General features: G+C 42.4%; 1 protein-coding gene across 8 annotated transcripts in view; it reads left to right on the forward strand.

Annotated features, from left to right (window-relative positions):
- Positions 1–27095, forward strand: part of ACACA (acetyl-CoA carboxylase alpha) — a 262049-nt gene that overhangs the window by 213883 nt on the left and 21071 nt on the right. For all 8 annotated transcript variants that reach the window (XM_054688839.1, XM_054688841.1, XM_037495224.2 and 5 more), the window contains 7 exons: positions 6505–6648; positions 7217–7337; positions 10444–10540; positions 13647–13743; positions 14618–14753; positions 21392–21569; positions 23279–23391. In XM_054688839.1, the coding sequence (XP_054544814.1) occupies positions 6505–6648; positions 7217–7337; positions 10444–10540; positions 13647–13743; positions 14618–14753; positions 21392–21569; positions 23279–23391 (886 nt within the window). The remainder of the gene's footprint in view (positions 1–6504; positions 6649–7216; positions 7338–10443; positions 10541–13646; positions 13744–14617; positions 14754–21391; positions 21570–23278; positions 23392–27095) is intronic.

Raw genomic sequence — 27095 nt, forward strand, 5'->3', positions numbered from 1 at the left:
TTCACCAAAGAGAAATGAAAACATGTGTCCACTCTAAAACCTCTACATGAATGTCTCTAGCTACTTCATCATAATTGTCAAAAACTGGAAACAACCCAAATGTCCACTAACAGACAAACAATTGAACAAGTTGTGCTATTTTCCTAAAACGAAATGTTAACTCAGCAGTAGAATGTGACTGACACCTGTAGCAGCATGAATGCATCTCAGGTGCGGTAGATAACCGAAATGAGCTGGGTACAAAAGCACCTGTACTGTATGACTCCTTTTCCATGGTATTCTAGGAGAGGCAGAACTGGAGACAGTGGTTGTCAGGGAAGGGAGAAGGGTGTTGATTACCAAGAAGATGAGGGAACTATGTCTTGATCACAGTGGTGGTTGTATCACTGCATGTATTTGTCAAAATTCACAGAATTAGGGCCTCCCTGGTGGTGCAAGGGGTTAAAACACAACCTACAAAGCTGTTTGCAGCCACTGCAGCAGGAGTTCGATCCTTGGCCAGGGAGCTACACAGATGGTGCAGCAGACCTCTCCTGACTTGCCTGCTGTGCCCTCAGCAGTGTGTTTCAGTCAATCTGCCTGTTCTGTTCCCCACTCTGTCTCTGGTGAATCCTCTCACCCACCACCAACACCTCTGGCCTGCACCCCAGTTCTTGTAGGCATAAATAAATAAATCTTTTTTAAAAATTCACAGAATTAGGGCCTCCCTGGTGGCACAAGGAGTTAAGCACAACACTATGAAGCAGTTCACAGCCTCTGCAGCATGAGTTCAATCCCCGGCCAGCCAGGGAGCAATCCACATGGCGAAGCAGACCTCTCCTGTCTCGCCCGCTGTTCCCCTCAATAGTGTATTTCAGTCAGTCTGCCTGTTCTGTTCCCCACTCTGTCTCTGGTGGGTCCTCTCACCCTCCATATCTCTGGTCTGTACCCCAGCTCTTTTCTGCATAAATAAATAAATCTTTAAAAAAAATTCACAGAATTAAACAGCTAAAAGTGACTCTTTTTGCTGTATGTAAATTACACCCCAATAAATCAGACTTCAAAAACTTTCCATATTTGGAAAGCACTTTCAAACCTGTAGCTAAATGAGGAGTTGATTGGGTTCCTGAGAAGAATGCTTTCTTTCAGCAGTTGGTTCTCTCTCTAAAAGCCTGTGCTTTTCCTCATACATTTGACAACTAAACTTTAATGTGGCTCCTTTCCACCCCCTTTACATTACAAATGAGCGTGATTCTTACCCAGTCCTTTTTAAAATTCTCATCCTTCTGCTCTCTAACTCATTCCTCTGTTCTCTCCACACTTCAGTGAGCAGGGGTCTTCCTGTGTTATTTCTGGCATGTATATATCAGCCTCTTTTTGGCTCAGTTCTTTTCCTATCACTGGTAACACAGTCCCTTTACTCCAGTTTATCCACCAGCAAACTGATCACTTCATAATTTTGCTGCTTGTAGAGAGATTTCAGGCCTTGTAGTGGATAGTCTCAAATCCAGCTGTGGCTCAAGTCAGAGACTTTCCCACCCTCTGCCAGCAGAATTTCACTGTGCCCCTTCTCTACCCTCAACCTTGGTCTCCCAGCTGCCAACCAGCACTTCGATTCACCAGCAGCCGCAGGGACAATAAAGGGGGAGAGGGAGTTGTAAGTCTTACATCTGTGTATTAAGAGACTGTGTTTTGGAATCCCCAAATATTCTTGGTCACATGGGTGCCCATTCTATCTCCCAGGAGATTTAATTCTGTTCACCCCTGGATATATTCCTGGTGAAACATTTACAGAGTAATATGTGCTGCACCACTTAAAATTGTTAATTGGAGATTGAATTACTTGTCAGCTTTTAAAAATGTAGTCCTCTCAGGTCAGGGAAAGGAGGGAGTTAGCTGCACTGGGTAGATGAGCTGTTGTGGGGCTGGTTTTGTTTTGTTTTGTTTTTTAATTCTTTTTTGTCTCCCTCTCCCTTTTCCTCTCTCTCATGCTAGTTCCATTCTTTTGTCCCTATTTTACCACTTTCCCCCTGCTTCTGTATATTTCTCGTATCTATTTCTCTTTCTGTCTTAACCCAACCTTTATCAATAACCTGACAGATCCCAGAGTGACTTTAATATCTAGAATCATGGATGAAGTCCATGATGACGTTTGCTCAGGAAATTTAACAAAACCCCTCCTCACATCCTCTTGAGAATGGAAATATCCTAATGAGATAGAGGATTGCAGCAAGGACTCAGCTTGTGTAGTTTAATTCTTAGGCACAGGAGGAATTTCGTACTCCCTGCTTCTTTAAATAGAAGCTTGCCCTGCCTCACCTAGGATTGCTTAAAAGGGGAAAGATTGGATATAGGGGAAAGCAGTGATAGATTTCATTTTTTATTCCATCGACACGTGTCATTATTTTTCACATCTTCAGCACATGATTGCAAATATTTGCCTACGAGTCTCACGGTCTCCAACATCATGTGTACATCAGGACAATAGTAATTTTATAAAAATTGAGCTAAGTTGCATTTGTGAAACTTGGAAATCTCAATGCTGTACTGACAAATATCCCGACAAGTAAATACTACACTTACTCAATATTACATAGTGATTTCATTTGCACAAAACCTCACAATGCTCTGCCACTTCAGTCAAACGTCAGGAGCACCGGGGAAAGGAAGAACGTGTTTATCTTGATCTCCAAAAAGGGATTTAAGGGAGCGAGCAGGCGGTATATTAGACTGTTTTCATTGCCTGTCAGCTATGGTAAACCTGAGCTGTCTGCAGTGTCTCTAGATAAGCAGCAGCAGCAGCAGCAGAGGCCTTAGCATGTATGTATGACTGCATTCGTTTGTACTTATGTATCTCAACATTTCTCTAAGCTAGGTAGCATCTTGGGTGGAACCTTTAACAACTGTGTCTGTTCATCATTGGGTTTTGTCCGGTGCCCTTCATTCTCAGGTCCGCCAGCTGCAATGAGTTAAGTGCTGGATGAGGCTTGTTTATGTGGATGGTGGGTCCTCTCTGACTCGGCCCTTACTCAGTTTTGTCGGCATGGGCACCCCTCAAGACAAACGCTGAGATGGTGCCTGTTCCCGTATTGCTTCTCCGCTTAGAACCAAGGGATAGGTAGCAAAGTGGAGCCTCAGGAGACACCTCTGTCTGATTGGCTCCTGTGTTTACATGGCTATTGATGCTTGTTGGGCAGGTAAAATTTGTATCACGCAGTAGAAAAATGTGAGAGGAATAATTTGGGGAATGAAATATGGCAAGCAACTTAGATATAAATGCCTATCTCCAAATTAGACTGGCGAATGAAGCTCACCTACTGCATGAGAATATTTTGTCGATGAGGAACATTTAACTTAGGTTTTTCTCTAGAAGGTCAGTAGGGCAGCATACTGAAGTATACAAAAAAAAAAAAGGTGTTTCTTTCTATGTGGGCTGTTTTCTTTGCCGCCTAGAGTCTGATCAGGGGTTGAGTACCTGTTCAGCATGATCATTTCAGAGGGAGGTAGAATGGATTCTGTCCTAGCTCAGATTCTGCTTCTTCAGTTAGAGCTTTTGTTGCGAAGTATTCTAAAATCATTAAAACCACTTGAGTCAGCAACGACCCCTATAAATCAGGAGCTATTGTGTGCGCCCTCATTCTACCCGTGTATGCTCCAAACATACGGTCATTGAAGATGAACTGGAGGGTGCTGCTTTCTCTCAGCGATTGTTAAGTACCTATGATTGTTAGCATTTGTTTATGGTTAGTGAAGCAGGTTTCATTTTGTGTGTCCTTGCCCTCCCCATCCCCCACCTACTACAAAAAGGCTGATCAGAGGAAAGCCATTTGGATCATCTGTTAGTCTGTCCTGTAATTTTTCTCTTTAATTCCTAAATTCAATGAATCTTCTCACACGACAAACATTCTTTTAGCCCATAAGGAAGTCCTTGGTCGTGGTAAGCCCTGGTTAGGTTCTTTCTGAATCTGGTGGAGAAAAAAAACATACAAATACCGCTGCCTTTTCAGAACAATGCCAAAGCAGCAGAACCTGAGTTCCCACTTCTAAAGGGAGGGCATGCTAAGTTATTAAATGGCTGCTCCTTCCGAGGTCATCTCCCATTAGTTTGTGAGAATGTGGGGGAGAATGGGCAAGTGGCAGAGTCTCTGACATCACCTGGCTCTGGGTGTTCTCTTCCTTTTTGAAATGAAGGGACAAAGATGTCTAGGGAAGATGTATTTGAACAGCTCAGCATCTCTTGTTCTGCTTTCATCCCTTTTTTCCAAAGATTGGAGAGGTGTGAGATTCTAGCGGTTACATATTTATCCAGGACTGGAGACAATGTCGCATAGGAAGGAAAGCAATGTTCGTGAGTAGAAAACAGCCCCAGCTCTCTCATGTAGGGGACAAGAGGTGCTTGGCTCCTGACATAGATTGTGAATAGCAGACATTCAGGGTCAGTGCAGTATCTCCTTTTTATTTCTTTTCCCCTTTCCAATTTTATTTTAATAATTAAAAATACTGCTGATCACACCGAACGACTTCTGGCAGAGAGGCAGTCTGTCCCAGAAGGACCAGTTGTGGGCCATCAGGTTTATGACATCCATAAAACTGGAGCCAGATCAGAGCGTGGCCTCCCTGAGTGACAGGGTTTCTGCCTCCACCAGAGTCCCCCATCAACTGGCAGCTTTGGATATTTGTTTGGGTTTTTTTGTTGTTGTTGTTCTGTTTTGTTTCCTGATGCATGTGAGAGTGTGCATGTGTGCACACATTTAAAGATATAAATGAAACAGGTATGTAATGCCCTCTGCCTGTTAGAAAGACTAAAGCCATAAAAATAACAAACGGCGTGTATTTGCTAGAATGTCAAAGTTATGAGTTTATTTTGTAATGATGTGCTCCTGCCTTCATGAGGTAAACTGGCCGTGGCGGAGGTGTTATTAGTAATATGGACTCAGTGGAGCAGAAAGCCGAGTGACCGAGAGATCAGTGTATCAGTCAGAGAGAGGGCAAATGGAAAGAGACAGCAGGAGAATGAGAAAAGAGCCGCAGTGCCTGGGCTGAGATTAAAGGCAGACTGAGAGGAAGATGGGAGCCCAGTGGTCAGATTTGGTCTCTCCTGGTGCTGAGGCTCCTTCAGAGGAGGCACCGGTGTGTTGCTCAGCTTGGGGCTACGACAAGGGATGTTCTCTGCACTTCCTTATCAAGGACAGCAGTAATCTGAGAACAATTTTGCTTTCCATACTCCTTTCAGTAGCGTCTATTCCACCCCTTCTAGCTGAAGTTAAATGGAACTAAGGCCAACTGGGTCACACTGAGGTGATTACTTTGGTCACCAACTTCCTCAGCTTCAGAGGGTCTTGATGCAGGGGCTGACCCAGTAAGCGGGAACCTCTGAAAGCACCTAACGAGAAGGGGCAAAATGGGAATATACAGGTAGAATTCGCTGGCCTTTCATTTATTAGGTTCTCCCCAGAGATTGGAAATGAATAAAGTTAGTAAGGAAGAAATTTTGTGTTGTAGTTATTTTCTAAAGGAGGAGGCAGTGGAAAAAGGAAAGGTAAAATACAGTAAGTGCTCTACAACTGTTTAGAGCTCTCCAGGGCTACCCTAGATGACTGGCAATTACTACACACTCAGCAGTTTGCAATAGTCAGTGATCAGACTGCCCGGTTCCCATCTGCTGGGTCAGAAGACCTCCCTCCCTGAAAGAAATTATTAACCAATCTTCAAGGGGAAAAGAAACCCTACAATTTCTAAGTCCAAGAATATTTTTTCTTCCATTTTTCTTCTTTAAACGAAACTTTGTGGTTTCCAGTTGCAGGTACCCTTGGACACCCCACAAGGGTTAAACTCCTCCAGGGGAACACTGCAGATGGAGGCCCTGAATTCCCTGGAACCTTGGCAGGGAAGGATGGGGGATAGGCAGGCTTGGGTATAAATCACTGCCCTATACCCAGTTCAAGGGTTCATGTGTGTATCATGAGTTGCTTCAGGCTTTTTCCAGCCTTAGGGCTTGTGTGGGGGGAAGGAGGGAGAAGAGGAAGGAGGGGTTTAAAAATCAATGTAAGGGGAAAGTAATCCATTTTAAAAAACAAGGACTCGAAACCTCACAGTGTTTCTTTAATAGGTCTGCCACTAAAGATTGTCAGAAGACAGGCGTATTACCTCTTTTATGTATATATACAACAAGTTCGCTATATCTGCACCGTATGTCTCAGAGTCCCAGCATCATCCACCCCTGTGGTTTCTACTCAAAGTGTGTTGTGCTGATATGTGGCAGCCAGGAAAGAAAGACAGAGAAAGCAGAGGAGAGAGGAGGGGCTTGCTGGTTTTTAGATTGCAACAGTACATGTGATTGTTAAAAGCCTTTTTCATTTTCTAAGTTTTCTTTTTAGGATGAAGTGCCAGATTGTCCTTTAGAACAATCCATGGAGGCTGGAATCTCTGTCTTGGGGAGAAAAAAATCATTTTAGTTAGAATTCCAAAATAGACTGCCTTTAGTTCTGTCAAGATGAATGTCTTTTCTCCTGCTTGTTTCTCTAGGTCCTGGGTCGAGAAGTATACACCTCCAATAATCAGCTCGGAGGCATCCAGATCATGCACAACAATGGGGTGACCCACAGCACCGTTTGTGATGACTTTGAAGGGGTTTTCACTGTCCTGCACTGGCTGTCTTATATGCCCAAGGTGAGCCCTTCCTGCCCAGGAGTGACACAGCACACAGCTTATTACCTCCATGTTTGACAGTCTCCCTTTTTAGGGTGGAGGAATTTTTTTTATATGAGATTTTCCTCTGAAAGGTTTTTTTTTTTTTTTTTTTTTTTCCTACAGCCATCTTTGGCCTTCTACCTTTAAAGTGCCATTAGATTTCACTGATTAAGTCTCTCATGTTTTCTAGACACAGAAGCCTTCATGGTCTATCTGGGCTCAGATCCCAGCATATTAAATCTTCCTTCTCATGGTGGTTTTGCTCCTTTCTAATGGCCATCCCTCCCTCTGGAGAGCTTCCCCAAAGGCCTGGGCACACTGAAATCAAGAGTCAGGATGCACACTTTGTGCCAGACTTCTATGTGAGACATGAGGGCTGTGCCTGTTCCTCAGGACTCGCATGCATTGGGATGCTTCTAGCTGACGAGTGGGACTAATGCATGTGTGTCCCTGTGGTGACCAGTATGGTCTGTGTCATGACTTTTACTGAGTGGGAAGATGAGAACTGTTCCCTGATTGCTGTGCTCTTTCCCTCTTGATCTTTTAGAGTGTGCACAGTTCAGTTCCTCTCCTGACCTCCAAGGATCCTATAGATAGAATCATCGAATTTGTTCCCACAAAAGCCCCGTATGATCCTCGGTGGATGCTAGCAGGTCGTCCTCATCCAAGTATGTATATGTTTGAGGGTTCTGTGGTAGCCTGGCCCTCAAACTTTCAGTCTTCCTTTCATTCACTAACCAATTCCTACACAGTCATTTGTGGCAAAGCAAACAGCTACCAAGTACCTGGAAATGAGAGAAATCTGCAAAACAGCTATCTAAAGAAAAAGGTAGATAGTCCTTCATGAGAAATATAAAATAGATGAGATTTACAAATCAGCCTTGAATCATAAATAGTGCAGTCACTGGTATATTCCTTCTGTTTATTCTAGTCCTAAAGCACTTATTACTTAATATATTCAAAGACTTTAATTAAATATAAGCCATAGACTTATAGGACAAGATATATCCCTCTGTCGTGGGGCTGCTTTTTCCTAATTTTAAAAAGAAAACACAGGTAATTCTATGTATAGTACATGTACACACTCATTTGTCAGTTGGTTTGGCTGTTTTTAACAAACCTTCCCTATTGGGTTCTTCTGTGAAGCCCCAAATCCCCCTGCTACATTTGAATCTTTTTTTTCTTTTTTTTAAATACTAATTGAGAAAGAACTTGGGTTTGTTTTGGGGTTTTTTTTTTTTTGCATGTTTATCACAAGTATTTTTTAAAAAGATTTAATCTAAAATAAGACTAGAAAGCAGAATATAGTCACTGAGATTTTATTGAAAAAGAAAGAAGTTTTCATACAGAAGTCTTAACTTTATGGTACCCCCTCTAATCCAAGAGGGACTGTAAAGCACTTCCATATTTATTATCTTATTTGGGCTAACTATCTCTTTAGATAAAAAGAGATCACCATTTTGCAAGCTCAGAGAAGTTAAGTGATTTGTGCAAGGTCGCACAGCTTTTATTTAGGACCTGAGCTTAATGGGAAGCCTGACTATTGATAGTGTAGAAAAATCACCAGAGGAAGCTTGGTTTTTATTTAAAATTTGACCTGTTGTTTTCAATGCCTTTTCTTGTTAATCTTAAAATAGTTTTTCATACATAGTCAAAAAAATTGCCATCATAATTTCCCTACCTCTCATTTTTACACCATAATTACAATGAGAACTATGAATTTAAGCTACTAATCAGTCTTAAAATCCGGGACTTTTCTGGGAAAATTCAGCACAAGACTCAGGGTATGTTTTCCTGGGAAATACAGACAGCCATCTTAGTTGGCTACTAAGTTCTGTGTCTAAACTAGCATGATCTGTCCCTGGAGATGATAAAACCTATCTGACAGCAACCTTAGCTCACCAATGACCACCTTCCTTCCCCAACCCACAGATGAGATTTTTTAAAAAATATATTTATTTATTTATACATAGAAGAACCAGGGCACAGGCCAGATGTGTGGGAGGGTGAGAGGATTCTCCAGAGACAGAGTGGGGAGCGGAACAGGCAGATTGTGAAATACACTGCTGAGGGGAGCAGTGGGCGAGTCAGGAGAGATCTGCTGCGCCATGTAGGTTGCTCCCTGGCCGCTGGGCATCGAACTCATGCTGCAGAGGCTGTGAATTGCTTCATAGTGCGGTGCTTAACCCCTTGCGCCAGCAGGGAGGACCCCCCACCACAGATAAGATTTTTAAAGAAGAAAATATTTCCATTTTGAACTGAATTCTGCAGTACCAAATCATTGTTATTGAAGTAAGAATTGTAAAATGATCCCAATATATAGAAAAATTAAGATTTCAATCTCCTGATGCACTTAGAGGTTTGCTAGAACTGTCATCAAAATTTGAGCCCTCTTTGATGGGGCAAACAGGTGTGTGGGGGTAATATACTGGCCATTATTAATGAGATCCACAGAATAAAATGAAATTTGTGATAAACTAAGTTTTCTGTTTTTTGGATAATATTTTTTCATCCTCTCTCTAGTAATTCATCCTGCTGTCTACGTGCAGCTAACACTCGCTCCCAAATCGAGTGACTTCAGATTTTAATTTAGTGGAAGCGTTAAAGAAAGCAGATGATTCCCTGTGATAAGTTAAAGCAGATATCTTCTAGGTGAAAAGTTAAAGTCATTTATTAGAGGAGATAGTGCTGTGATATTCTTCAAACTGACGCCCAACACGAGACCAGAATCTAAACGATCGGCTTTGGGCTCACGATAGAGAGATAATTTTGAAATGGATGATCACATTTTACACTGGGGCCATAGAGGCAAGGAATGTAGAACACAGTAATTACAAGTTTAGTCTTGATAAAACACTCTCCATCCTGTTTAAGTCAGCAGAGGTTAGCTTGCTCGGATCTCCACTTTTAATTGGTTTTGGACTTGGGTTTTTAGGGGGCGGAGGGCCATGTTCAAATTAGAAGAATCACTGAGAAACCATGAGCTGAGAGGGCAGGCTGGGAAACAGTTATTTGCTGAAGCTTTTATGGGGCCTTGGTCAAACATGGATACCTGTGGAATCAAAGTTTCTTTCTTAAACTAAGATGTTGGAAGTTACATGTCTTGCCAGTGAGCAAGGGAGGTTAATGACATTAAGTATGTACATCCTAACTGTTATAGTTTCACTGTCAGGAGTATATGGATATGGCTCTTTTTTGTAGAAAGATTATACTTTGTTAGTCGCAAGTAAATTGGCTATATCTTGTTGATTTTCTAGCAACAAAACTGGGTCCCTTTTCTTTCCCTCAAATGAGTATCCTCGTCTGATTATTAATACTTACTATTTGGCTGTCGTCACCTTGCCATCGCAAGAAAAATCAGAGAATCAAACAAAATTGTAAGCTAAGTTTTAAAATGGAAATAGACATTTTGAAAACATCTTTAATGAGTTGGCTGCCTTTTGACAAATGTTTGTGGTGTTTTGAAAAAAGCCAAGTTATTTATTTAAAGGCATGCAAACTCTCTGCTAGCTGAACCCCATCGTTTAACAATAAATGATGCTTTTGCTGATAAATGATTCTTTTTATGCAGACTAGCAATGAAATAGGAGATGATGTCTGAAGGCAGATGAACACTCAGCTGTCTAATGCTTCCATCTATTATAATATAGTTAAAAACAACCACAAACTCCCCCCAAGAGTACCCCCAATCCAACCTTAAATTTGTCAATTCCAGTGTATTTTCAATCGATTGACTGTCTTTATTCTCTCTTTGTTTTTCTTTCATTCTTGTAGCCCAGAAAGGTCAGTGGTTGAGTGGATTTTTTGACTATGGTTCTTTCTCAGAGATCATGCAGCCCTGGGCACAGACCGTGGTGGTTGGCAGAGCCAGGTAAGAGCTCTTTTGTTTTGGAAGCTCTTTTTCCTCCCAATTAAAAGCAAGAAAGGAAAGGGTCATTGCTATATAGGTTTTTATCAACAATGCTCTTTGTCTAAACTTTCTAAAAATATTGGATCACCGTCGTGCCCAAGGCAGCACGGCTGAAGTGCTGGTTCCCAGTACTATTTAGTATGTCACTCCAGTGATATATTTAATCTGAAGCCTGATCTTGACAACACTTCCTTCTTATAATGCTGGAAGAAAAGCTCTTTGGGGGCTCTAAAGTCCTACTACAGTAACCAAGGCCTATCAACAACTCCTCCCCACCCAGACCATTTCCCCTCAAAAGTAGGTGACAGTGAATCACACTCATCTCTGTAACCTGAGAGAAGTTCTTTATGGTATCAAGGTTATTTAAGTAACGAATGTACTATGTTGATTTGTCATCAGATTGGACTTGCAGGGAAAAAAAAAAAAACACCCCAAAACTAATCACAACAACAACACATGAAAAAAGTTTTCTTGAAAGAGGAGTAAAATAAGCCAGAATAGGTTGCCAGGATACCTCTATTTTTCAAGTGGGAAATTGAAGTTTCTATTAAATTTTAATACCCACTCTAAGAAGTGCTTCACTCAACAACAAGCTCTGCGCCAAATAATCTGTAGCGCTCACTGTAACGAGCACCTGCCAGGGCTGATCCTAATCTCGTCCTGCACTGCAGAGGCATGCTGCCCCGGGGACCCGCATCTGGAGCTCACCTTCCTCTCGGGGGCAATCAGTTTTCTTTATCTTGGTGAAAAGTGGCACCTGTTCAAGATTCTCAAACATGCCACGTTGGGTTGAGATTTAGATTCTAGCCTTGAAAATAATTCTAGGTTTTGTGGTTCTCTCGGTGCAGCAGGTCAGCCCGCCTCATGCTGCCAGTGACAGGGAGCCATCAGATGGCAAATCTCACAGACGAGATCTTCCGCTGTGACTCTGAACGGGAGGCAGGCCTGGCATGAGCCCAGACTGAAACAGGAACCACCTCTCTTTTTCTCTCATGCCTCAGTCGTCTACCATACCATAGGCTACTGGGTCTCAGGGATTATTATTCTTTGTACTTGGTAAATTTCCCACAGGGATGGTGGTGGTGGGGGATGCACTAGAGAGAGGACCCTGCTATCCAGAACCTAATTGTTTATAATAAGGAGTCCTCACATCACATGGAGACAAACTTTTTCTGAGAATTTGTCTTATCTATTCAGCTTCAGTTTTCCTGTCTATAAAAAAACTTGATAGATTTTAAACCTCACAAAGACAAACCTTTGTTAAAGTCTTTAAGATCCTCCCATGGGAAGCCAGAGAGTAATGCTTTCTACTTATGATTGGAGGAATAGGATTGTTCTGCTACCAAGATCACTCAAGCTTGGCTTTGGTTAGCTGTGCCATTGTTTATTGCGACACTCACTCTGACTTCTTCCTTTCTTTCCATCTGATGAGTTCTGGGCTTCTTACTCCAAACACATACACATGCTCACAAGTATATAAAATACAAATGGAGCTAGCTTCTTTCAAAAGCAATGGCATTTCGAGAAATAAATATAAATGTATTCTTCTGGGATTGTTACTGTAAGTGCTGCCAAAACTCATCTTTGGTATGTATGTTTGGAATATGTGTGCTATTGGCTGTAAATTGTCTTTTATTATTCCATGGCACCTTGTCCAGGGACACACTATAAAACAAGATGTAGCATCTTCATGTGCTAGCCTGATAAAATTTATATGAAGTATAATAGAAAACAGAAGTTGTTCTGAGCTGTTTTCAAGTTCAATAAATAACTGTAATACTCGGATAAAGATGTTCTTTATTAGGTCACATGGGCCCTAATATATAAGTTATAAGTTACCGATTTAGGGTGGCTTTTGCAATTACAAGTTTCCAGTTGGATTGTTAATCATTGTGAACAGAAATATTTCTAAACCCTCCTGTGTACCTCCTGCTCGTTGTCTGGTTGTCTAGAGGGCTTTTGATTCTGATTCAGTGCGGGCAAGTGACAAGGGGGTGGGTGGTCCTCGCTCAGGCCCCTGTCAGGGCTCTGGTGATGACAAGAATCCATTTCCAGTAGCCAGTGTAACAACCAAAGACCATCCTTCATGGAAAAGTTTGTTATGGAGATGCTGTGGGGAATGAGAGACTATAACCCATCCCAGCACCAACCCTAAGGAATGCAGCTGAGAAGATTGAATCACATTTTCCAGAGTAAGGACTCACCCTGTACCTTGCAAAATTCCCTTCCCCCTCCCTGATTTTTACTAGGAAATCTTCACTAGGACTAACTTGGGAGGATATCATGGAGTACAGACGCGGAATCTCTGAGCTTCTGAACAGTTTTAAATTGACATAACTTGGTGATTACATATGTACTTCCAATACAGATCACATTTCACCAAGATTATTACTGAAGGTTTTCCCTGTGCCATTGTTCTCTTCCTGCGAAAGAGAAAGTTAAGGGCTTGTTTAACTACTTCTCTGTCGTTGGCACATATCTTTCAGTATCCAATGACAGCTACACACTCCCCACCCACATCTAGAGGAAAGACCTACTGTGCCCTCGAATCTTACCTGAAACCATGTTGTTCGTACTCCATAGAAACTGCAGCTCTAATTCCAGCAACATCAGCACCCATTAAAACAGTTGCTGCAAGTTTCAGGTTCCTACTGCCTTTCAGATCATTTCCTTCCCTCTTCATCAAAAAGGTGCTCTGGAATGAACTGAGGAATTTCATTTGACCACCACAGAGGAGGGGGTATATGCCCACGTGTGCTTGCATGTATGCATGCTAAGCTGTTGAGTTTAAATACAGCGGCTTGCTAATTATAACTTTGTTTGGATTTATCCTGTGGTGGGGAACAGGGGTGATTCTGAGGATAGTTTTCTACCATATTCACAAAAATTTACCATATTCACCAAATTCACAGTCTCACATTTTACACTTAGAAGGGTCCAATTTCCCCCTGCTTTTCCTACTTGTTTCCCTTTTTTTACCCCAGTGTTTTAATGTGAGATTGGAAAATAAATGACTAGCTGTAATGTTGACGTACATTGGGTTCTTATGTGTCTCATTTTTTATTAGGCTAGGAGGAATACCTGTGGGAGTAGTTGCCGTAGAAACCCGAACAGTGGAACTAAGTATCCCAGCTGATCCCGCAAACCTGGATTCCGAAGCCAAGGTAGATCATCTCAGCTACCTTGTACACCTGTGCTTGGGCTGTGTTTCCCTTCTCAGAGCCTGATAATTGGGAGTTTTGTAATCTACCAAGTTTAGAGGGATTTCAGACTGTGCTGTGTTCACTTTTATAATGATTCTAAATGGACTACAAGCTAAATTCTGCCTGGAAAACTAAATAGGCCTTTAGTGGTCTTGCTGATGCTAGGGAACAGGGTGGGGGTGTGGGGATGTTACAAAAAGGCAGTTGAGATGATTCTGAGGACTCTGGTTCCAGATTCTCTGAGCATATACATGGATCTACTACTGGGACTGATGATGACGTCTGCCCTGACATCAAATGGGAATACCATAGTCCATCTTTTTTATAAAGGTGGATTATGTTTTCACATCCTGATAAGATCCAGAAAATGAGGGATGTGGGAGATTGGGGAGGAAAAAAGTTACTCAGCAGTGTCACATCAAGTGTCTGTTGATTAACCACAGAGCAGGATAAACTGTACTAAGCACAAAGGTGAGAGAACTTGGACACTGTACAGTTAGCTTGCTTTGAAGAGCCAGGGCAGTTGTGTAACTTAAAATTGCCATTGGGCAGTCTAGAATAAGGATTCCCAAGACTGCATTCTTCGAATGCATGAGAAGCAATAAGGTTTCCTTCCTTCGACTAAAGAGTTGTGGTATCTTCAGACTTAAAAAGAGCATTTCATGAACTCAGAGACCAGGATCCTTTCTCCTTTTTTACTTCAGAGATGGTCTTCATGAACAGTAGGTTGTATTTATTTGGTTTGATTTTGAGTTTTTAATCAGTAAAACTTGGAAAGATTCCCCCTCAAATTTGTGTTTTTAATTGTGTCTTCCTCTTTGGCTCCCCCCAACAGATAATCCAGCAGGCTGGCCAGGTTTGGTTCCCAGACTCTGCATTTAAGACCTATCAAGCTATCAAGGACTTCAACCGTGAAGGACTTCCTCTGATGGTCTTTGCCAACTGGAGAGGCTTCTCGGGTGGGATGAAAGGTGATTAGCCTGGCTCCAGCCTAGAGGGGCACAACTGGTTCCCCGAACCCTACAATGGGCAGAGGGAGGGTTCTATTAGGCAGAACCTATGGGCAGCCTGACAGCTTGTCACCCCAGGCTTTTTGGGAATTATCTTCCCTCTGAGATATCTTCTGAGTTGCAACTTGAATGGGAAATTTTGATATGTTTTACAATTCAATATAAAATTTCAAAGCAATCTACTAGTGCTATCTAGGTGGGCTGCTGTTATGGATTTAGCTTTCACAGGTGAATGATGGACTAGTCTCGCAGTCCTGGGGAAATATCGGTGTGCTAGTCTCTGTCCCTCTTTTCTGGGCATACTCTTTGTCGATGTTACTCTTTAATGTTCTGCAGTGACCAAGATAGATTCTGAAATTAGCCTTTGCCAGAAGAAAACGAACAAATTCTATACCAGAGGCTGTTCTTTGTGGTTTATTTATCCAACAGCAGCCCTGTGCCTGTGGCTCCAGCATATTAGACCATTACTGTAAAGGTTCTGCTCCGTCCTCTGAGAATTACTTAGTGATTAGGTAGCCAGTATCACCATTTACTGAGAATCCTCCGTGTGCACAGCCACTGTGGATGGCGCAGGGGAGCCCAAGGTCGTGCTCTACCTCCTGCAGCAGTGAGGCTCTCTCCCATGGACTCATGGCCAGGCTGAGGCCACGAGACTGCCTGCCGGAAGGGGATGAGTGTGCTAACAAGGGTCAACTTCATTCACTGGGACCCACACATGGGCTAAGGGAATGGAAGAAGGGAGGAGTTGATGTGCTGGAGTAAATAGAGTAATCAGAGAATGCTGAAGACAGAAAATGAACTCTTAGTAGGGTGTGGGGCCGGAGCATCTCTAATCCCTGAGGGAGGAGAAGCCCTGGGAAGTCACCCTTTGACAGATGATCAGCAGTGTGTGTGCAAAGACAGGAGCCTGACGCCAGCACTGCCCCTTGCCTCTCCAGGGAAGCCCCTGTCTGCCCAGGCCTCCCTGGCAAAATGTAGGAACGATGGTCTTTTTCATGTTTTGTTTTAGTTAAAAGCTCCCCTTTACCTATATTTGCTGAAGAATCTACCACATTTTGTTCTTTTCTTGAGGGAGACTTGGACTATACATGCAGCTAATGTTTGCATGTTTTCTTTAGATGCTCATGGTGAATTATTTTTTGTCCAAGATAGTAAATCAGTGGAAATACCATGTGATCTTGAGCATCTAAGTTAAGTCAATCCTACACATTTTTGTTGGATTTCTATGTACAAGGAACTATGCCAGCTCCTTCAGAGAAAAAAAAAAGTCAGAAGATACGTTTGCCTTAAGGGGTCAAGAAAAATGTCCTGGGTAGAATAATAATGCCTTTATGGATAAAGTATAAGCAAAATGTCCTGGTGTTCAAAAGAGTATGGTACTCTAGGTAGATTTGGGGGGCCGGGGGCAGGAACCTGGAACCACTTTCATTATTACACATGATGTTCATTCATAGCATCAGATTTCACTTGGCCCCAAATTCCTTGACTGTGAGATTTACATTAAGATTTAGAGAATGCGTGATGATTAGCTCTGTTCTGGGGGGGGCTATGGAAAATGCACTCTGCCTGATATTACTTAGGAGTGACAGCCTGACTGTTTTATCCTAACCAGAGTTCAGGGTTCAAAAGTTTCTGGTATACTGCTTGTAGGAAAAGCTTCTGTTCAGCTACATATTTTGGCTAAGATCCAGATTGGCTGCTAGCCCTGTAACAATAAGAGCAACAAACAATTAAGATTCATTGAGCTCTTTTCACCAGCAACCATGCTAACCGTTTTGTATGCATTAGCTTACATAATCATCACACCAAGTACCTCTAAGGGGTAGGTTATATTGTTTTCCTCATTTTATATAAATGGAGACTTAGGTTAAGTAAATTTCCCAAAATTCATTTAGATAAAAAATGCTGGAGTTGGGAAAGGAGCATAGATCTGCCTGAATTCTTATAGCATGGCTGGCTGATTTTAAAGCCTAGGACTGGAACCAGGTCTACTAGAATACCCCTAGAGAAGAATATCTAGGATTCCAAGGAAGTTATTATCCACCTACCTCCCCTCTGCTTTGGGGTTGGCCTTGGTTATTGCAACAAGAAATGTCAGGAGGTCAGAAATTAGTTATTTTTTTTAATTATAGTAAAATTACATAAAATTTATTATTTTAACCATTTGTAAGTATACAATTAGCAGTATTAAATTCATTCACATCGTTGTATAACCATCACCACCGCATACCTCCAAAACATTTTCATCATCGCCAATAAAGTTTGAACCCATTAATTAAGTCCCCAACCCTCCTTCCCACCTTGGTAAAAAAAATAGTTGCTGGCCTGATATAGACCAAGGCTGGCTCTGTCATCTGAATTTTGGTGCTGCTGCATCTGTTTTCATATCACTTAAGACATATAAGCTTTGGGGAAGATGGCAATCAAGGTGAAGGTAGGAGGGGGAAGAACTTGGTATTTCATATTTACATACAGGTCAGGATGTTTCCTACATATTATCTCATGTAAAAGGACCTAAGCTGAGAGTCATTCCACATCCCTCAGGGAGATGTTTGCAGTTTTGGTTTCAATACTGGCTGGGGATTATGCAGGGAGGGAAAATAAACAATTATGCCATCCCTCAGTGCACACAAACACACAGCCAGGAGCCGACTGCACTGTGGGTAAAATGACTCCAAAATTGTGTGTAATGAGTAGGAAAAGATTAGAGACAGCTCTTGCTATGCTGAAAATTGACATTAGTGGAGGGAAAAAAAAAACTCTTTACTAGTCGGCCTAGGAGGTCTAATTCGAGCAGTAAAAATATAAATAAATAAATAAAAGCATGTCAAGATGGTATTGGTACTTTTTTTCCAATGAGCTCTATCTGGCCGGAAGGCTATTCAGCATAATGCAAAATTAAATTATAAAAACTGGCTGAATATTTAGATGGAAGAGCCATTTGGAAGCAGTTTATTTAGACGAACCGGCAATGACCCACAACAGGGAGACATCAAGCGTGAAATTTACTAGAAATTAGCACCAGGGTCCCAGCCTCAGCATGAATAGCTTGATAGGATGCAAATCCCAGTGATATTAAGCTGCCTCACTGCTGGTGCTACAGGGTCACTCTCAGTTGGCTTTTCATGTTATACTTATTATTTTTTCCTGGGACAGGTTATAAATAACAATAAAAAAACATTTATTGAAAACTTTAACCGGAATGAAAGTCTATTTTAAAGTCTCTGATTACTTGGATGTTGAAGTACAATGTCAGCCAGCCATAATGAACTCATGAGAGACATTAGTGTCTGCAGCTTGTGTATGCCTAATGTTTACCTTCAGCTTCTAACAGATAATCTCACCCCTAGCCAATAAGATCTGTGCCTGTCTCGAGAGTGTGGGGCACTGTGGAAACACCCTACCTCCCTGCCCCTTGTTTGGAACATGTGGCTGCCACCATTTATCCATGTTGTCTAACAACGAAGGCCCTGGGCAGGGTTGGTGTGAGGGTGCTGAGAACACGCCGGAAGGGCTGGGCGATCACCGCTCACGCAGAGGTGCTTTGCCCAGAATGCTTAGAAAGCTCCTCACTCCCGCCTCTCCGGTGAAGAGCCTGTCAGTGTTTTTCGTTCCCAGTTGCACTTAACAGGGCCTGAGAATCGGCAGCCAGCATATGCAGAGCTTTGAAATTGCAGCCTGTTTTCCAGCCTACGCTTTCAGGGCTCTCCCCTTCCTTACTACCGTTGGCTGCTCTTTTGCTCTGTCTCCTAAATATGAAGGGATTTCAGACAAATGTGTGCCAGATTGTTAGCATGTGCAGCCTGCCTTCCAAAACGAGTGGTTTGATTCAGTATGAGCATGTTGTTTGTGGAGTTTGTTTACTTTTTAATAGCCTTAGTTGCTTTTGGGTGTTTTGATGGCTGGGTCATGGTCTGTTGTTGTTCCAGCTTAGATGGACACGTTTTCAGTCCCATGCTTGTCAGCTTTAATGAAGCTTGATGTTCCTGTTCTACTCAGTCTTGAGTCCTGAAGATAATTGTTTGGCAGTCAGATCCAAGCTCTTCACATAGCTGGTAGTATCATCGGTACAATTTCTGACATTTCTTTCTTTTTTTTTTTTTTTTTTTTGTGGGACCCCCGCCGGCGGCCGGGGAACGAACCGGCACTGCAGAGGCTGCGGGCAGCCTCGCAGCCCAGCGCTCAACCGCTGTGCCACCAGGGGAGGCCCAATTTCTGACATTTCTGAACATATCAAAAAATCCAGGCAAGATTTAGAAATAGTCAATCATTTATTCAAGACTCTTTTCTGGTTTTGAGTGTACTCAGCCATTGTATCAGATGCTGAAGAGCAAATGACCTCAGCCTCGTGTTCTTTCCAAGCAGTAAGAAAGATGACGTAAGAATGAGGTAGCAGAATGTAGACTTGAAAGCCAAAAATATATGGGTTCAAGCCTTATCTTGGTCACGTGCTTATTTAACTAAGAGTCAGTTTACTTACCTATAACTTGAACATAAGATTTTCTGGTGATTGAATAATATGAGTGTGATCACGCTCCCTGGCAGACAGCTAGCAAGAATGAAAATGAAGGAAAGGGACCAAGTCCATTTTACTAAAATAAAATGCACACAATCTCAACTTCTCCCCACAGAAGCTATTTGCATATACCTGAAAATCAAGGGTTTTTTTTTTTGTAATTAAATTAGTAGAAGTACATTTTAAATGAAGTCCCCTCCTTTTTGGGGAGCTGTGTCTGTTAATCATAACAGAGATAGATTTTGGTGTACTTACATGTTTAGCATACAGAAGTGAGTGAAGAGACTGAAAACTTTGTCTTCATTTATATCTAACTTTTTTCTTATCACATAGAATGACATTTTTATGCTGTTTTCTGTTCTTTCTCCTCTTCTCTGCTGTCCATTTCTTCCTCACACATGATACCATTGAGGGCCACTTCTTTCTGTTACTTGTTCTGAGACTATACTCTTGGCAGTACTGAAAAATGTACTGCTAATTACACAATTATTTTATTATGTAGCACTGGTTGAAATATCCACTAAAGAATTAATTTAGTTAAAATAATTTGAACTGAGCAATTATTTTCATAACCACAGAATTAGCGTAAAGCGCTTAAAGTCCTTTATTCCCTGCTCTTTATACAGCAGTTGTGTAATTAGCAGTAAATTTTTTTTGGTCTTTGCTTTCCTCCCCAAGGAATAAATGTCTTTGCTCTCATCATATATACAGAGGATATGACCATACACATTCCACACAGAATTGGGATTTTTTTCCTGGAGCAGCTTCTGAAAGTTTGAAATTTCAGAAGTCTTCCCAGATCAGCCAGGTTGGGACCATGGAGAAAGGCAGTGCTTTGCAGTGAACTGTGTTCACTGATGGTTTTTATAGAGAGAACCATTTTTATTTTGGAGTAGGTGGCAGTTTAATTTGTCAGTAACTACAATGCAAGCAGTTTCTATTTGGTTTGCTCTTAACTTCCTGAAAAATGTTTCTTTGCTTTGGATTTTCAGAATTGATTTATTCCAAATTGAGATCCTCCCTTTGATAGGAAAGTCTGAACTTACTTGAACCTGTTATTTGGTGTTTAGAAGGGATGCATGGTGGTTCCACTGAAATACTCATTAAACATCTGGAATCATAAACCTAAAACCTTAGGAATATTTAGTCTTCAGTGAGCTATGAAAAAGGAAGAAGTCATACACTACTGAGAAATAGTCAACTGATCTTGCCTTTTAAGCACTCTGTATCAGGGGTTCCTTTTCTTTAGGCTGCTCCTGGCTTTCAGGGGATTACAAAGTGTACCGCTTTACAGAATGAAGCATTAGTTCCTCTTTATGTGGCTATGTGATATTTCCAGTAAATATCTATGCACTTAAAGTTTTTTCTTTTATCAGTACCCTGATAAAAATGCAACTGTTAAAGAATTAAATTTTTTTTCTGTCTTGTGTTCATTCCTAACTGTGTACACATTCATTCATCAGCAGACACTTACTGAGCACCCACTACGTTCTAGGCACTGGGCAGGACACTGGGGGATACAAAGATCAAAGGGTACAGTTTTGATGATAAAATTCTTTAAGGATCCATTTCCATTAGCTGCACATTTTAAGAGCTTATCGTATGCTAAGTATCATGAGAAGAATTGAAAAGAGCTTGAATAGTTCCTTCAGAAAACTTAATGTAGTGAGAGAGATCACATATTGACATGAAAAATACTCACGTTTGTAGAGCAAGTGTGAATTAATGTGGTGAAACCTAAGTACAGAAATTCAGGGAGGATGTAAAATGGATATGCTATGCACAGGACTCACACACTTTATCTTGTGAGAGGCAGTATGCTTCTCTTGTGCTTTTGAAGACCCCTCCAGGAGTCCAAATAGGATACAGGTGGAGATACCAGTCCCTTTAGTCTTCAGAGTAGCCAAACAAAACCTGGGTGGCTGACCCAGACCTGCCCTCCGGGCCACTAGCAGCCTCCTCCTGCAAGCACAGTGTGTCATACCAATATTAGTATGTGTGCCACAGTCTGAACAATGTTCAGAAGCACTGCTTTTGAGAAGAATGTGTCTTCGTGATTTCTAATTTGTCTCATTCTCCATAGATATGTACGACCAAATCCTGAAGTTTGGTGCTTACATTGTGGATAGCTTACGGGAGTGTTCTCAGCCCGTGATGGTCTACATTCCTCCCCAGGCCGAGCTGCGGGGTGGCTCCTGGGTTGTGATTGACCCCACCATCAACCCCCGGCACATGGAGATGTATGCTGACCGAGAAAGCAGGTAGCTTCCTTATTTCCACAAACTGCCTTAAAGGATCTCTAGCAGTTGGTTTCTTCCTGGAGCACATTATAGCCAAGAGAACTTTATTTGAATCTGTCCATGCTCCAAGGTCAGAAAAGGCTTTCTACAGAGTGTCTGCTGGCATGAGTAGGAAACCAGGCTGGAGCCAAGCTTTCTCGGTGCTGTAAATTGTCCAGATTCTTTTTACCTGAAAGTTCTTTGTACCAGACAGCCCCAAACTCAGAGATAGCCCCCCTTTTTTGTTGTTCAGTTATGCCTATTCACTCTCTTTCTTAGGAATGTGGCAGAGAACGCTTAAAGGAGTTGGAATGGAAGGACTGAGTTGTTAGTCTGGGGTTCTAGAGTCTTGACCCAGCTCTGCTGCTGACTGGTGAGGAATGTGAAACAGTCCTAACTGCCTGGGCTGCTGCTCCTTGTCTATGGGACAAGCGGGGTGGTCACTGAGGTGAACCACAGCACCTGCGTTCTATGAGTCCAGACCACAGCTGCTCTCTGCAGTCCAGGTTCTCACTCTGGCTCTCTTGGAGGCTTGGAGAACACAGTATTTGAAACACCCACAGGACTGCAGAGAAAATCTTGGCTGTAGCTGGGAGGTGGTACCTGAAAGTACTTGAGTAAAACAGATCAAGTTAGCTTCCTTCCGTGATCTGTTTCCAATCCTCTCCAAAGTAGGTAAATTTCATAACATATCTCCTTGACTTTTTTTCCATGCTAGTTCCTCCATCCAGTCATTTTATTAGAGCATGTGTGTCTCTCTTTCCCCAAAAACTTAAGTCTCCTACTATAAAGGCTACTTAGGAGATTTTAGTAGTTTTATTATTTAGTCACTAGCCCAGCATTCTGTACCTGGAGATTTATTATTTCTAGTCCTCACCTAGCCCCTGATCTATCTGGAATAAGACAAGTTTCAGATCTAGGTCTGTCACTTGTTGGATTTAACTTCCCATACCTTAGTTTTCTCAGCTAACATATGAGAGTACTTACCTCATAGTGGATATAGACTGGGTATGGGATTGTTAAGATTTATATGTAAACACATAGAACAGGGCCATGTACATGACAGTATTAACTGTCAATTTTATTTTTAATGTAGAAGTTTTTGGTTTTTTGTTTTAAGAAGGAACCCAGGGTAAGATTCCTGATAATAGATCACCATCAGTATGCACTAGAAGTAACCCAGGGACCTTTCACTGTAACCCCAGTAACCTAGGGACCTTTCACCATGATGCTTCCGTGGCACTAGGCAGACATCTTATCTGCTGCTTGACGTGGCCTAATGTGTAAGCTGTGTGTGGTGCTGAGCAGCATCGACCCCTCATTGTATGGCCTGATGGCTGGGGGCTTTTCTCTCGTCACTGCACTTATATCACCTTTTTTTTTTTTCCTGGACAATAATGTAATTTCTATTACCCTTATCAGCTGTAGGTGGTGGAATCTGTATTCTTCTCCCTTTGAGATGGAAGTAGACTGGTGTGGTAATAAGGATTATTTTAATTGCTTTTTGCCACACTTTTCCCATACCTTCTCTGGTGCCTGCTCCTCTCCCAAGGGTTACTTCTGTGAACCGTGGGTGGGCAAAACCATAATGAAGCTATTTCCTGGTCCACAAATTGTAACTGGCCTCATTCTGTTGTATCCTTCCTTAAAGTGCCCCTATTTCTGTTTTGTTTTCTTTCTCTCTGATCCAGGGGATCAGTTCTGGAGCCAGAAGGGACAGTAGAAATCAAATTCCGCAAAAAGGATCTGGTGAAAACCATGCGTCGGGTGGACCCCGTCTACATCCACTTGGCTGAGCGATTAGGTATGTCTGCTCATCCTCCTGGCAAATCAATGAGCCATTCAGCTGATTTGTAATGAGTGCATTCATAGGCCAGGGGAGGAGGCACTGAAGCATTTGATCAAATTCATGATAATCTTTATTTACTGTCCTCTATATGGTAAGAACCCTGGTAGAATGAAATAGTGTGTGTAATAGAAGGCAAAGTAGGGCCTAAAAAAGCAAAAGTCACCCGATTTTTCTTCTGATATTTCCTTATAGTTCAAATAGCCCATCTTTCTAGGCTTATGGATGTCCTTGCACAGAGTGAGTAGCTGGAAGTGGCTATTGGGGGCAGGCTACCCAAGCAGAGAATATGCCGCACTTCAATGTCCTGTCTCTGCTTGTCTCCTTGGACAAGCCCGCCTCGTTTCTGAGGGATGTGAGTCAGTATCATGGATAGAAAAGCAGAGACCAGCCCAGCCAGTGCTCTGGGGCCATGCTGAGCTGGAGAAATGGGAGTTTAGAATGTGGGCTGTTTGCCTCCCGACAGAGGCTGCGCCACAGTGGCCCGGGAGCTTTTGCACTTGATGCTGCCAGCCATGACTCTGCTGCTCATTTGTTTTGGGCCTTTTGGAAGGTGCTTGCATGTGAATGTAGGACTAACTGTGGGAGCCTGTGTTGAGTCCAGAGTCTGAGTTCCAGATTCTTTCAAAACACGAATTTTCTGCCAGATCTCCCATTGAGCCCCTTGCTATGTTAGAAAGGATAATGCTCGAGGTGCCGTTTGCTGGTTGGTTTGTTTTGTTTTGTTTTGTTTTTTAAAGGAATGAGTATTATCTTTAAAAGATAGTGAAACTCTGAATGGAAAGACTGAAAATGAGAAACTGGCTCATTTGTGTCCCAAATAGTAATTTAATTACTAAAATGCCATTTGTGGTTCTATCTTCTCACCATCTAGAGAAACAGAAACTTCTGTGGGTTTGCTTGTCTTCTCGAGACCACATGTCCTGTTGTTTGCAGCCCTGAGCCAGGTTGCTTGCCACACATAGTGACTGTAGTTGCTCTAAACCTTGTTTGTGTCCCATTGCTTGCCATCAGGTAACAGCCACCATTAACTAACCCACTGGCAGTTTGATCCTTTTATGGGAAATGCACACATACAACAAGAAATTGGCAGAGTTGTTTATAAAATCTATTGCCACCCAGAATTGTTGAGGTGGGTTTTTTCTCTTTCTTCTCCAAACAGGATAATTATTTCTGACCAACCCCATACACTTTAATTAAAGTAACTGCAGCTCAAGAGCAAGTTACTTACAACTGTACATAGAGAGAGCTCTAAAAGCTTCAGCCACTGATAAGCATCTCACTTCGATGGCTCATAATTGCTCCCAGCATCCGGCGATCGTTGCTGCTGTTTTTACTACTAATTCTGTACAAAAGCAGCAATGCCACAATTGCAGGACACAGCGAATTGCATAATTTTCCCTTTTTTCTTCTTTTTTTTTTTTCTTTTTCTTTTTTTTTCTCTTTTTTGCTGGTTTTCTTTCTGGCCAATTTAAAATTTGTCAAAGTCGGTCTTCTTCTGGATCACTGCCCTTTGATATTTCGCGCACTCCATTTGCCACAAACAAGCCGCAGGGCCGCAGTTCATGCTGACTCTAGCAGAAGCAGAGAGAGCTCCATTTATCTTACACTGCCTGCTGAATTCCTACTCATTAACTGGGGGTTCACTGCCTCTTTTTAACCCCCCAATGGCTGTTATCATCCCTTCAGAGTAACTGGGTGGTAGGAAGAGGGATCCTCTCTGACATCTGTTTGCAGAATGACTGGATGGTGAGGGGTGTGGGGCTGAAGCTTCTTTCTCTTGAAGGAAAGTGATATCGCTCCCACCTTCACCCAGCACCTTTTAACTTTTGAAACCCAGGAAGGGGAGAGGGAGGAGACTGCCAACTGATGGCCATTTAATCATTTGTTACAAATCATCCCATTATCAATTTCCTATTCTCATTGAAGAAAACTATATTTATTTAACCTTGACCAAAATGGAACTAGAGAAAGAATCCTCAGTCTGCTAAATGTGAAACAGGCTCCGGCCCAGGGCAGCTTGGGAACATGAGCAGTGGGTCTGGAATAAAAATAACTGTATGAGTCTCGGGTATGTTGCTCGCAGGTAAATTGTTTGAATGTCAGTTTTTTCTCGTACAAAGTGGAGATTACACTCCCACCCACCCAGCTAATGTGAAGATCAGATGAAGGTGCATTTGCTTTGAACCTGTGAAGCATTTTTTCAAGCTTGGGATTGGCATCATTAGAAGAGAGGGCTGTGTTAGGTCTCCAGCATCCCCTGTGGCTTAGGTCCACTGGGGAGCAAGTGGAATCTGAAAGGAAATAGAAAAAAAAGACATGGTCTTGTCTTGTAGGCATTTGCAGGCTTTCAGGGAGCTCACACCCCCAGGTCACCAGGGAGATAATGGAATATGCTGTGAGCCCAGCTTCTTTTGAGTTCACCATGGCTTTTGGCTCCTCTCAATGCCTGCACCCCAAGACTGTCAGCATGCTTTTTCACAGAGTGAGTGAAAATGATCTCATTTTCCAGATTGGAAGATTGAGGCAAAAAAAGAAATTAAATACGTCATCCGCAGTACAAATAAACGTGTCAGCGCCAGAATGGGTTTCTGCTTCCCTCCGTTCTACTTTTCTCAGAATTTCCTCAGATTTTACCTCAGCTGAATAGTGAGCCTGGTCAAAATTAAGCAGGAATCCTTTTCTTTTGTGATGTAAAGCCAATTCCACCGAGAAAGATCTGATTTAGAAGAAAGCCTGTGGGAGTGGATGTTATCTGCTGTTCCCAATCTCCCCAAATCAGCCTCCACCCTGGGGAGCATGCTGCCAGGGCCCTAGACAAACCAGTGCACAGCGGAGAGGTTGTTCAAAGCACGATTACTACTTCTCTAAGGGTAATGAGGAACTCCTGACAACTAACTTCATCTCTCAGAATTTTTATTTTTAAAAATGACTTTTTGCCATTTTGTGTAGTTAGTTTGGGTCGGAAGGTGCTGAATACTAGTTTATAGACCTGTGATTATGAAAGAGTATGAAAATAGTACATTGATTTCTGATAGAGGTCAAGGGAACTACCCCAGAAAGACAGGTGAATTAAGCCCAAATGCTAGCCTTGCATTGCTGGACAGTTCCAGGCCTGGGTTGTCAGAGCTCGGTTAGTCACTTTGGGATGGATAGTGCCCTGCTCTGGTTATCTAGGAAAATTAAATCCCTCCTCCATATCTAGAGCCTCAGCCTTTCTAGACCTCTTGGTGTCCCTCTGACATCCTTCTGCCCCCTCACAAAGCCAGGAGCGTGGCTGCGGAACAGTGCGGCCTTCTGAGCCTGGCCTCTTGAGTGCTGTGACCTCGGGTCTGCTCCTGGATCCTCACCCTCTTGCGTGTTCAGAGGGAAATGACAAGCCAATTCAGAGAGAGAACTGCCCAGACCAAGTGTGAAGCAATTGTATGTTTCTCACTGTCCCTCTCCCTCAATACAAGGAATACAGGAGCCCCTTCGTAGAACTTCATTGTGCTCCAGACATACATCCCAGTCATGGCCTCGTTCCTTAGACAGCCTGGCTGCCTGCCAAGTAGCACCTCAACTGGGCCTATACAGTGCTTGCCCTGGGAGAGATGGGCTGACAAGGCACTGCCCTTCCAGCCGAGTCGCACCCAGAATGGAGTGCTGTACTGGGTGAGGAT

Source organism: Talpa occidentalis, unplaced genomic scaffold, assembly GCF_014898055.3.
Source record: "Talpa occidentalis isolate TD23 unplaced genomic scaffold, MPIMG_talOcc4v2.1 talOcc4.7, whole genome shotgun sequence".
Lineage (NCBI taxonomy): Eukaryota > Metazoa > Chordata > Mammalia > Eulipotyphla > Talpidae > Talpa > Talpa occidentalis.